Consider the following 14,185-nt stretch of genomic DNA (forward strand, 5'->3'; position numbering starts at 1 on the left):
AATATTCAATGGAGGATATTTGTTCTGTGGAATAAACAACATGAACAAATGATTTAATTCAAACAGTTCAGTGCCAGTGGTGCCGATATCTTGTATATTATAGGGGAAATATTGAGAACAAATGATGCACAACCTAAATAAAATGAAAATATCTCTATATATCAGGAAATAAAATCGAGAATTTCTCTTTATATTATTGTATTATAATATATAGAAATCTTAAAAAGGCACTAAAATTTAATTTTCAAAAAATAATTGTCAAACCTGCTTTTTATTAACTTATGTTACTTAAAAAAAAATTATTAATAATTCTCTTTCACTTCACAAGCAGAAATTCCTAATTATAGTACAGCACCATAATTACAAAACTGCATGAATCAGATGCTAAATAAACGTAATTATATCTGCACATGGATAACTATTTTATTTTATACGTATACTTGATTTAAATTAGTGGAAAGAAGGTGATTTTTTTTTGTGAGAACCGTAAAGGAAGTGGAAAGGTTTTTCTCTTCATTATATAAAGAATATTAAATTGCTTTTGATTATACAGACTCCGTTTTTTTTAACGAAATTAAAAAAAAAACAAAACACGAACGTACTTTCAATGATGTCATGTTATTGTATGCTCACCAAATTACCTGATATGTGAATTATACAGTGTTTAAAACTTTTATTTTAGAATAGATTTTCCAAAATTCATTGACCTTACTGGCAAAAACCGATAGAATATAAAAATATTTGAGCAGTGCAAGTTGGCACAATCCGAAAAAAAAATAATAGGAAAACTATTATTATTTAATGCGTAGACTTGAATTGATCACATAATTATTATAATAATGTGTGAAATATCCTCATCCCAGGGGGAAAAAACTTTTTATATGCTATATAGAATAGATCTGCAGAAAAATGAGAAATAAAAGAATTTTCTTGATTACTTGGCTACTTACCGACTTTTTTGCAAGCAAAGGGGGAGGGGGGGGGGGTGTTGATCGAGGACTGGCGACAGTAGATTTATTCACACAATGTGATCATCAATCAATGCTTGGTTATGTTGACAGATTGATTTTTTTTATTAAAAGGGGTGGCATAATAAATTCTAATGTATGGGAAATATTTTTGATAAAATATATTTGATTTTATTTATTTTCCGTCTCCATAGCATATTCCCGTATAGAAAAAAATCTCTCGATTAAATGAAACTTATTAAAACAAAACACACACACAAGAAAAGGAAAAATAAGAAGCACAGTATTTATAAATTGTTTTAATTTGTAGTACATGTACCAACAGAATTTCTATTGTTGGAAGCATTCACAGCTGTTAGTTAAACATGTTAAAGTGACTGTGAAAATCTATTATTTCTGTGGATCGAGGCTATCTATTATCATTTGCAGTGATGACTAAGATTTTTCCTTGAAATAATTACGTATATTCGCATGGACGCATAGTACGTCAACTAAACGCAGGTAACGTCAATATCTTAGGTGTAAATTTAAATGTATAGTTTCCTTATGATTTTTGCGCGTTGGTTTCTTTTTATCAAATTCTTAAATGCACGTAATTCAATATACTAATGGGTATAAAAAAAATAAAATGAAGGTATATTAGATCTGGAAGTAATTTCGGGGAACGTTAGCAATATTGATTGTATGTTGTTTAATGTCCCTCTCGAGAATTCATTACTCTTATGAAGACGCCACCACTTGCTGATGGAGGGCTACAAATTTTGTCCTATACTCGGCACTCAGGGCCTTTGAGCAGTGAAGGATCTTTTTCGTGCCAGCACCTACTGCGACACGGGGCCTCGGTTTATATACGGTCTCATCCGAAGGACCGGTCTCCACGTACGTCCCAGAGTGGGATTCAAACCCGCGACGTAAGGATTGACTCCTTACTTCACGACCCTAGAGCAGGCGCTCTAACCACTGCGCCACGCAGGCGACCTTTGCCATGGGAACTAACTGTACAAATGGATAAATATATATTATATATATATACAAATATTTAAGTTCAATACAAGTTGAAACTGCAAATTCTGAAAAATAATTGCTGAAAAAGTTGCATAATTGTGTTCACTAGTCAAAACAATTAAAAACGACGTCTTCGATTCAAAGTTCGAAACGCGCTGGTCTCAAGAAGTTTGGGGATGAATTTAGGGTACGGACAAATGTAGAGTACACGACGGTGAATGCGGTCGTGTACATATCTCGGGTAATGTGCAATAGCTATGTGCAAGACGGTCGTGTAAATAGAATTTACTTAATATTTATACACGACGGTCGTGTATATATCTCATCACTTTGCAATAGCTATTTGCACGACGGTCGTGTAAATAGACTTTCCATATAGTGCGCACGACGGTCGTGTATATATCATCGGCCGTTCATACACGTTAGTCTATTGAGCTCGCTTTGCGAGCGTCGCTTCGCGACGCTCGCTGCGCTCGCTATAAGTATTATTTTTACTAGGTTAAAGATTTAATGGTTAAAAATAATAAAAACGTGACTGGAAATCTGAAAAATTATGTTTTTATTAAATATTTTTTTCAAACAGATGTTCCATACTTCTTAATCGTCAAAAAAGTAAACATTCGGACAAAATAAACATATTGTCCATCAATAAAAGGAATAAAGGCTATGTATCTAAATTTTTGCGACCTACCGCGATACAACGAAACCCGCGATATAATGAGAAATGAGTATACATTGTTCTGTTGTAGACCGGATAATTAGGCCTATATTGTGTAGTCTTTGACTATTTTACTCGGACAGTGTTGACAGAATCATTCCAGTACCAGACATTAAACGTACTTTAAAATAGAATTCAAAGTTTTTCGTGTAATGACACATTATTTAGAATTATGCGTTCACTTTTTCATGAGTGCAACTCTCCTTTTTGGCCGCTTATGCTCAATTTTGATCGGGCTTGAGATTCATTTAAAATCGAAAGTAGAATAAATACAGAGAAGAATGGAAAGCGACGACAGTCTAGTTGACGATGAATTGCAGCCACAGGCACTTGCTGTCAGCGTCGAGGATAATGACGATTTTGATCTGAACATTCCACCGACGTCTGGAAATGAATACTTACGCAGAGTGAGGTAAATAAAAAAGTTTAAAAGCCAGAATAATGATTACCACGACAGGGACCTATATATACCCTCGTGTGCCCATATTTCGACGGTCTTTCAATGTGTTGCAATATTTTATTTTATGTAAACAAGAATCCATTGAAATAAATTGAGCGGAAAATTCATCATTCAAATTGTATTCTTTCCTGTGTAAAGATTTATCCAGTTCGTCTTATTTACTCTTCTTGGTGATGAGTTCAAAAGTGACATATCGTCGTGTACCCTAAATTCGTCCGTACCCTAAATTCGTCCCCAAACTTCTCGAGACCAGCACGTTTCGAACTCGGTATCGATGACGTCATTTTTTATTGTTATGACTAGTAATCACAATGACGCAACTTTTTCAGCAATTATTTTTCAGAATTTGCAGTTTAAACTAGTTTTAAACTTAAATAAAATAAAAATACTTAAAATATCTGATTTTTCATTAGGTCCATTTTTATTGAAAGTGTACACGGCATTTAATTCCCCAAAATTACTTCCAGATCAAATATTCCTTCATTTTATTATTTTATCCCTGTCATTGTATTGAATTAGGTGCATGGGCTTTTAATTTAAGAATTCTTTAAAAAGAAATTAACGCTCAAAAATCATAAGGATCCTATACACTTTCCACCTACGATATTGACGTCGTCTGTGTTTGGTTGACGTTCTATGCGGCCATGCAGGTATCCGTAATTATTTCAGGGAAAAAATCTAAGTCACCACTGCATATGAAAGTCTCCACAAAAATCAAATATTTTAACAGTCACTTTAATTAACAGCTGTGAATGCTTCCAATAACAGAAATTCTGTTGGTACTACAAATTAAAATAATGTATAAATGTGCTGCTGATTTTCCCTTTTCTTGTGTGTGTTTTGTTTTTATTCCGTTTTATATAATCGAGATTTTTTCTATACAGGAATATGTTATTGAGACGGCAAATAAATAAAACCAAATATATTAAATCAAAAATATTTCCCATACATAAGAATTTATTATACCTCCTCCTTTAAAAATATCAATCTTACAACATGACCAAGCATTGATTTGATGATCACAATGTTTGAATAGATCTACAATTGGCCTTGCTCAGCCGCCAGTCTTCATCACCCCCCCCCTCCCCCCCCCCTTGCTTGCAAAAAAGTCGGTATAAATTATAAGTTATCAAGAAGAAAATATTTTATTTCTACAAACCAAGAATTTATTTTATTGAACAGTCCTAACAGTCGTTTTATTGAGCCGACCAAAAAAAGTGTATTTTTGTCACAATTTTTACCAGTTTGTTAGGTGCTACGTCACGTGCATTGAAGCATAACTAATCCGGGCGTCTACTGGGTTCAACTAATCCGGACGTCTACTGGGTCCAACTTCATGATATAATCAAGTAAAACAAGATCTTTTCTGCGACTCTTTTATTTTTCATCTACTGCAGAGCTAGTAGATGATAATTTTTTTTCCTGTAACGTGAATATTTCACACATTATTTTAATAATTAGGTGATCAATTCAAGTCTACGCATTGAATTATAGTATTCCTATTGTTTTTTTCAGATTGTGCAAGAATTGCACTGTTCAAATATTTTGATTTTATATCGGTTTTTGCAAGTAAGGTCAATGAATTTTGGAAAATTTAAAATAAAACATTATATGATTTGCATATCAGGTAATTTGATGAGCATACATGACATCGTTGACAATGTTAATCTGAAAGTACTGTACGTTCGTGTTTTTTTTTTATTTCGTTAAAGAAAACGGAGACGGTACTCGGTAATAGCGAAAGCAATTTAATGTTCTTAAATTGATAAATAAAAAATTAGAATTAACAATTAAAATTTGCAATTTTTAGTTTAATGATTTTCCACCCCTTTTTTTAATCACAATTACGGGAAAACAAATAGAACAATCATCTGCGTCCGTTTTATGTCTGAAGGACGAAAATAGGGTATGGGTGATATTTCTAAGTGTAAATGTTTGATTTTGTAGAAGAGTTCTAAAAATCTTGTAAAGAGTGGTAAGAAAAAATAATTTGTAACATTTGATTAGCAGTTCCATTCTATAACTAGCACTGAAGTTTATTTATCAATTTGCACGCGCTCGTTGTTACTATGACGTCAAATGTCCTAAGGGGACGATTTATGGGTACACTAGGATATAAACAATGTGCGCCGCCATTACCGGGTCCTAATTTCGACGGTTACGTCATCGATTGATATGCAAGCAATCAGGAAGGCCAAGCAAAACAAATTTTTAGTAGAAATGAAATTAGATAATTTTTTTTGCAGTATAAGTTTAAATAATGACAACAGATGTAAATTTAACATTTAATTTCATCATTTTGTCACTACTCAACGCATTCAGGACAGAGGAATTAGTCATACTAGGTAGAGAACCTTTGTGCTGCAACAGTATTTCAGGTGACACAATATTGACAAGGCACCCCATTCTTCATTCCATCATACTGGGCCCATTTTATGAATATAATTATGTCACTGTTGAAAATTTCTTGTGGTGTAAACTTCCAATATACACACCAATAGGCATGAACAACATGTACATAGGTGTGTTTTTATATCAGCCAACAAATGTAAACAATAGGTAAGCTAATATAACCTTACTATAAACAAACTGCATTTTATTTTTTTTTTATTCATTTATTTATTTTTTTTTTTTTTAATTTAAAACCATTATTTAAATATTATTTTTAGTAATATTTAATGTAAATAGAGAATGAAATAATTTTTGTTTTAAAAAGTAGAAATGGTTGAAAATTTAAAAAGAAACAAAACATAAAATTCTAAGCATTGAAATATTTCCTGTGTAAAGATTCAGTGTAGTACTTAATGAAAAGGAAAAAAGTATTTTCCAAAAAAAAGAAGAAAAAAAAAGTATTACATTTCAGGAAATTGCAAATGATTTTCATGAACATGATCAAATCATTAAAATGCAAGATTTACTGATAGGTCGGACCAAAACAATGTCGGACTATAACAAACTCGGACTATAACAAACTCGGACTACACAAAGCCGGACCATAACAAACTCGGACTATAACAAACTCGGACCATAGATTTAATTTACTATATTTTAATATAATTATGTTTCCTAATTAATTAACTTATATATTTATTTATTTCAAATAAATATTTTGCACTTTCTACGGTTAACAGTTATAAACACCTGCAGAGAAAATCTATATGCCCGCTGTGATATTTGCAATTTTTAAATAGCAAATATATTTATATTTTGTTACAGAGATATATGACTTTTATAGGCCCTATAGATACGTATAACCAGACAAAAGCAATTTGAAAGCACAATTTGAGTGTATTTTGCTTTTACAGATTTCCTATGTTGTTGAGAATGCCTGTCGAGAAAATTTACACGCCTGGTTATTTTTTGATAGCTATATTGATTAATATAATTATATTTATAAAGTATTTAGTTGACAACAGAAAAATAAATAAAAAATGAGAAAATATATTATTTAACGCATTGCTATTAATCTTAAATTAATTATAAGTTTGCAGTTATATTCAAAGTCAAGAGATCATTACTCTTACTTGACAAGACCTTTCCTCTGTAAGAAGATTTGGACTATTATTTTTACAGATGATGTAATTAATGTTTTTAGGTAAAAAAAAAAAATAATTGATTTAATTTTCGTTTTTAAATTTACTTGTACCGGTAAGTAAATGTAAAGAAAAACACAATGATAAAGTGAATGATTTAATATTAACATAGATGTAAGATTGATTGTTGGTTGGTTGGGGGTGGGGGTGTTAAATTAAGTTACTTTTTTGCGTCCAAATATTCTCTTAAAGTAATTTATCTACTAATATATTTGCATAAGAAATTAGGAAAATAACACGACAGTTACATACATTTTCTCAGCAGGCGTATTCTACGACATATACTTTAAACTGTAAAATGGATAAAAACTGAAAAAAAGTCTTTGAACATACATATCTATAGTCTTCAACTTAATATATCTAACAAAATACAAATTAATTCCATATTCAACACAGGGATCTGTAATAACTAAACAGATATATACGGTAGTTCGAGTTTGTTATAGTCCGACTTCGGTATGGTCCGAGTTTGTTATAGTCCGACATTGTTATGGTCCGACTTATCTGTCAGCGAAATGCAACACACTTAGTCATTGTGATTTTAATTCAAAATATGATTAATTCATTATTTTCTTTTTTAAAAATATAGTTCTGATAAACTCAAAATAAAATTGGCTTGGCCTTGTTTTCGATAACTTTGTCGCGTGAATTTCATTACTGAATTGTCAGTCTATGCAGACGGCATTTTGTCAAGTTATTTGTAGCAAACATAAACCAGTAATCAGATTTCATATTTGTATCAAAAAGTGATTTTACGCAAGGCAGACATTTTTTTCGTCTAAAACTATGTGAAACGAATGTTTTCCTGTCTGAAATGCATTTTCATCCATGATATAGGAAATATGATCGCACGTCTACTGGGGTACTATGTTTACACAGACCAGCCTGATCTCGCGAGAACGAACCAGAAATAAACAAAATAACAAAACCGTCGAAATTCGGACCCTGTCGAATTTAGGACCTTCGACCATACTAAGTGTAGCTATGGAACATGATTTTTAAAGGCTCTTCTCAGATTGAAAAGCATTGCTTTATATTTAAGAGCCTTTAAAACCATTTCAAAAACAGTTTCATTTTTTGAAATCGGTTGAAAAATGAAAAAGTTATGATATTTTTATGTTATCATCTTTTCCTATCTTGAAACAAAAAGTGTTACCATTTTTTAAAAAATTCAAAGGGACAAAATGTACTAAGCTGCAATTCTTTATTTAATGCAGATTACTTTAAAATAAGTATGTAAACAAAAAAATATGTGTTTAAATTGTTTTGTGGTGTATATAATATATTTTATAACATGAACATCAAATATCATATGGTTGCCAGAAATTTTAAGCTCGAAATGTAATCATGTTTTCAACCTCTTTTTCATTCTTTGCAAGATAGAAACTTGTTAACATGATCAGATATTAAGGTGATTGCATGATATATTTATATTCTGACATGTTCAGGAAGATAAATGACTCGATTCTAAATCCAATAATTTCTTATTAACCTACTTTTATACATTTCATGTGTTGTTTCTCTCAGTCAGATGTGATGTACAAAGTTCTGCTTGATTGTACTGTAATTTCTAAGTTCAGTTTAAAGTATTGGTTAATTCTAACTTATATGAAGTAAATCAAATTGATCTGTATTCTGTAGTTTGATATGGATAAGCTTGGCTTGATGGGGAGGGGGGTGGTAATGATATGCTAATTGGAATGATCAATCAAGTAAGTTATCATTTCTGGAGTGTATTTATGTATTTAGAAAACCATCTTTAATTTTTAATTAATAAAATTAATATGAAACGTTAAAAGCCGACACTGTTATCAGGGTTTTTTTTAGGGGTCGTAGGGGGCCTGTATAAGGCCCCATTCCCAATGGTAAAAAGTATATGTTTTTCCCAATTTCATTGAAGAAAATTCCCAAAAGAGAATCGAAACAAACAAACCGGTTAAAAAAAGACCAAACGCAGTAACATTTTTATCAAAAGTGTTGTTCCAAATAAAAATCTAAAAGGCATTCTCCCAAAACTGATTGACTAAATGCAAAATAAGTCAAAGAAATACTTTACAAATGAAACAAAAACCCTCTTATTTGAATTTATACAGAAAAATATTAAATATGATACTTTTCCCAATATCAACAAAATGTCGCTATTTTTCCCAAATGGAAAGGCCTAGGCCCTTGTTTTTAAGACCTAGAAAAAACCCTGGTTATATGCTGCATACCCCCCCCCCCCCCATTAAGACTTTCATCGTATGGCATCTTACAAAGTTAAAATAAACTAAATTGTTGAAAGCAAGATATTCACATAGTGTTGTGACATTTTCGCACCTATCAATTTACTAGGATCCTGACACCAAAGGGCAAATAACCTTATCAAGCAAAAATAATCCATGTGCTATAACTTGATTTGGAGTTGAATACAAGATTTTGAAAAATATTTAAGAACAAATTCTCATAGAAATTACTTAATTGTCTTATAAAAATCAGGTCTTCTTGATGTATATTCAGAAATTCAATTTTTTCTCTAAAAAAAAATACTGTAAAATCGCATATTTTCGTGGGGTCAAATTTTCGTGGTTTGAGGAAAATTTCTTGGTTCGTGGGGATTTGATTTCGTGGATCAAGAATGAATGAGTTCTTATGTGTGTGAAATTTTAAATTTCGTTGTGGACATGAATTTGTGGGTCTTGTCATACCACGAAAACAACAAAAATTAAACCCCCACGAAAATTTGTGATTCCACAGTATTTCATTTTTATTTTTTCCCATAAAAATGATGCAGTTAATTGATTTTCATCGATATAAACTTGCAGTAATACTTCAAGAAGGTTTCTGAAAAAAACTTAAGACTGTACATGTCATCGTCTCACTGTATCAGCCCGTAATACACTTCCACCCTTTTGTTTATTTTTTAGACCATTTTTTGACAACAAAATTTTAGCAAATTTTAGAGTTGCAGCCCTTTGCTTTTCCATTGCTACTAAGTGTATAGGTCCCTGCCACGACATACCACAGATCTGTGGGGGTCAACCGGGTTCAATCGCCGGTGGCCAGAAAGGTCAGTTGGTAGAGCACCTGACCGGAGTTTCAGGGGTCCTGGGTTCTAATCCCGGTCTGAACCGCTGCATTTTCTCGTCTCCAAATCCGTGCCTTGCCCTGGAATTGACAGGTGAAAAACCTGCCAGGGATGAGCCTGGGTGGGGTCTTTGGAGGGTCAAAACTTTTAAGAAAGGGAGGAATGTGGCGGTCAGCCGGGTTCAATCGCTGGTGACCAGATAGCGCAGTTGGTAGAGCACCTGACCGGAGTTTCAGGGGGTCTGGGTTCGAATCCTGGTCTGGTCCGCTGCATTTTCTCCTTTCCTGTTACAGATCTATACAGAAAATGTAGTAAATCGAAAGATATTTTTGTTTTAATCTGTGTAACAAGTACATTTATCTGATTTGAGACACAGTTAGATTCAATAGTCCACAATCATTGCAAATCTGGTCTTTCGTTACAACTGTTCAAACAGTAGAATGCTTTAATTCTTTGTTTTGTTTTGTATTGAGATGAACAATAATTACAGAAAAATGTAGCTTTTTAAAAATTATAACATCCTTATTTAGAGTCTTAATTTACCAAAGTTTAGCTGGTTGTAGAAATCACCGTTTTTTATGTGTCCCTGATGATGGTTAATACGAGATGTTTCAAAAATCTATGCCTGTGAAATAATTGCTCTGCTTTTTAGCTCACCTGAGCCGAAGGCTCAAGTGAGCTTTTCTGATCACATTTTGTCCGGCGTCCGTCTGTCTGTCTGTCTGTCTGTCCGTCTGTCTGTAAACTTTTCACATTTTCGACTTCTTCTCAAGAACCACTGGGCCAGTTTCAACCAAACTTGCCACAAAGTATCCTTGGGTAAAGGGGATTCAAGTTTGTTCAAATGAAGGGCCAGGCCCTTGTTCAAGGGGAGATAATTGGGAATTAATGAAAATTTGGTGGCATGTTTTAAAAATCTTCTTCTCAAGAACCACTGTGCCAGGAAAGATGAAACTTATGGGGAAACATCCTCAGGTAGTGTAGATTCAAGTTTGTTCAAATCATGACCCCCAGGGGTAGGGCGGGGCCAAAATGGCCGACCAAAGTTTTACATAGAAATATATAGGAATTTCTTTAAAAATCTTCTCCTCAAGAACAACAAAGCCATAATTGATCATATTTATATGGAAGCATGCTCAGGTAGAGTAGATTCAAGTTTGTTCAAATCATGACCCCCAGGGGTAGGGCGGGGCCAAAATGGCCGACCAAAGTTTTACATAGAAATGTATAGGAAAATTCTTTAAAAATCTTCTTCTTAAGAACAACAAAGCCATAATTGATCATATTTATATGGAAGCATCCTCAGGTAGTGTAGATTCAAGTTTGTTCAAATCATGACCACCAGGGGTAGGGTGGGGCCAAAATGGCCGACCAAAATTTTACCTAGAAATGTATAGGAAATTTCTTTAAAAATCTTCTTCTCAAGAACAACAAGGCCATAATTGATCATATTTATATGGAAGCATCCTCAAGTAGTGTAGATTCAAGTTTGTTCAATCCATGACCCCCAGGGGTAGGGCGGAGCCAAAATGGCCGTTCAAAGTTTTACATAGAAATGTATAGGAAAACTCTTTAAAAATCATCTTCTCAAGAACAACAAAGCCATAATTAATCATATTTATATGGAAGCATCCTCAGGTATTGTACATTCAAATTTGTTCAAATCATGACCCCAGGGGTAGGGCGGGGCCAAAATGGCCAACCAAAGTTTTACATAGAAATGTATAGGAAAATTCTTTAAAAACCTTCTTCTAATGAACAGCCAAGCCATAATTAATCATATTTATATGGAAGCATCCTCAGGTAGTGAAGATTCAAATTTGTTTAAATCATGACCCCAGGGGTAGGGCGGGGCCAAAATGGCCAACCAAAGTTTTACATAGAAATGTATAGGAAAACTCTCTAAAAATCTTCTTCTCAAGAATAGCAAATGCATAATTCGTCTTGGGACTACTTTTGAATTTAAGCTTTTCAAGTACGTATAAACCAATCCTGCTTTTTCCTAGCCACAGTGCTCAGGTGAGCAATGTGGCCCATGGGCCTCTTGTTCACCACTTGCATTGAATAAAATAAAGTCTAATAAACTGTACATGAACTCAGATTTACATTTTTTTTTAACATACATTTTTCATTTTTCATTAACATAATGATAATGTATGGCTCTATTATAGAGAGGAGGCCAAAGATTGTCCCCAGATAGTAGTGGCTGATATAGACACGTCTCCATTCCTACATAGACAGACAGTGAAGATCAGAGAGGTAAGATCTAGGACTGTCTACAGATTGTAGTCACTGATATAGACACGTCTCCATTCCTACATAGACAGACAGTGAAGATCAGAGAGGTAAGATCTAGGACTGTCTACAGATTGTAGTCACTGATATAGACACGTCTCCATTCCTACATAGACAGACAGTGAAGATCAGAGAGATAAAATCTAGGACTGTCTACAGATTGTAGTCACTGATATAGACACATCTCCATTCCTACACAGACAGACAGTGAAGATCAGAGAGGTAAGATCTAGGACTGTCTACAGATTGTAGTCACTGATATAGACACATCTCCATTCCTACACAGACAGACAGTGAAGATCAGAGAAGTAAGATCTAGGATTGTCTACAGATTGTAGTCACTGATATAGACACATCTCCATTCCTACATAGACAGACAGTGGAGATCAGAGAGGTAAGATCTAGGACTGTCTACAGATTGTAGTCACTGATATAGACACATCTCCATTCCTACACAGACAGACAGTGAAGATCAGAGAGGTAAGATCTAGGACTGTCTACAGATTGTAGTCACTGATATAGACACTTCTCCATTCCTACATAGACAGACAGTGAAGATCAGAGAGGTAATGAAATAATGTAACAAATCAGTGTCCTTCAAATTAATTATATTGTGTTCTCATCCAATCTAGGAAAATTTATAAATTTAATCTAGTTTAATTTAGAAGTCAAATTTAAGTTAATACTTAAAACCTTTCTATAATATGATTTTTATCACATTTTTATATGACATTCTATAGCAGCATACATGTATAAATTATGAAATCAGTCAGAAAATTTGAAAATATTGTGAATCTGTAAACTTATGACCCCATCCAAAGAGTAATATGTTTACAGTATTCAATTACATTTTGTTTCCCTTGGTCTAACAGTTTATGTAGTGACATGTAATCGATTTTCAGTATGGTGGTCAATTTCCCGCACCAAAGGGATATACCCCTGATTTACAATGGCAGAAGATGCAGACAGCCAATTTTGCTGAACTTCGTCAGGTACTCGAACATAATCTGTGATTTTGACCTGTTTTTGCACATAAGGACATTCCTTTTGTATCAGTTACATTGCCTTCATTTAAATGTACTTTGAAATCACAAATTTTTGTGGAGTTGGGGGGGGGGGGGTAATTTTTGTTGTTTATGAGTTATGAAGAGATCTATGAATTCATGTCCACCACAAAATGCAAAATGTTACATACATTATTTCTCAACAATTCTTCATCCACGAATTCAAATCCCTATAACCAAGAGTTTTTACTCAAACCACAAAAATCTGACTCACGAAAACAAGTGATTTTACAGTAGTGTAATGCGCTTCTATATCTAATGTTTATGTACATCCATAATAGATCAATACAATTAGGTATTTCTTGCGGCAGTCCTAAAAATTTTAAAGTGGAATAATTGCATACAAAGTTAAAATACATGTAACATAAATGAATATGTTATGTGTACAAGCATTTTAACTTTGTATACAATTATTTACATAGTCTCAAGTTTGAGTTATCTGTAATGTGTTTTAATATTAAAATATTTTCGTGAGTTTTGAGACATTCTTTACTCGTGAATATTTATTTATGTAAACCAAAAGGTATTTTACTTTCTAATTATTGAGAATGTTTCCTTAGTTGTGAAAATTATTCGATTGATTTCAAACTAAGTCTGACCAATCATGAATAAAAGATTATGCAGATATTAATTAGTTCACAGTATGATCATTCTAAAATTAGAATTTATAGAAATTGATTTAGGGATTTGATCATTATAATGGCTTAAAACTTTCAAATATTGTAGAAACTCCAAAGACAGAAAGTTCTGATGGCAAAGAAAGGTTTACTGAAAAGAGACAAATTGGTAATTAAGTGTTGACAAAATATTTATTAATACATGTACTGGTACATGTTGGTCTTACCTATTGAATTGTTTAATTTTCAAGAGATGGTTAGGTTGCAAATTATGAAATATGTACATTTATTACACACTTAGTAATAAATACAGGTTTTTTGCATATGCGATATGGCTGATGTCACAATAGCCGTATCAACCCTGCAGGGCTGATATGGATTTGCGGGGCTGATATCCG

At 33.1% G+C, this 14,185-nt stretch overlaps 1 protein-coding gene across 1 annotated transcript; it reads left to right on the plus strand.

The window, feature by feature from the left end:
* Positions 1-2,790: 2,790 nt before the first annotated feature.
* Positions 2,791-13,956, plus strand: LOC134243506 (gem-associated protein 2-like; the record flags this gene model as incomplete). The annotated part of the gene is made up of 4 exons (XM_062725776.1): positions 2,791-3,103; positions 11,983-12,070; positions 13,009-13,098; positions 13,897-13,956. Coding segments are annotated over exons 1-4 (369 nt in total), but the record flags the coding sequence as incomplete, so codon positions are not given.
* Between the last annotated feature and the right edge of the window lie 229 nt (positions 13,957-14,185).

Source organism: Saccostrea cucullata, unplaced genomic scaffold, assembly GCF_032062105.1.
Source record: "Saccostrea cucullata isolate Sc308-1 unplaced genomic scaffold, CSIRO_AGI_Scuc_v1 ctg13614, whole genome shotgun sequence".
NCBI lineage: Eukaryota > Metazoa > Mollusca > Bivalvia > Ostreida > Ostreidae > Saccostrea > Saccostrea cuccullata.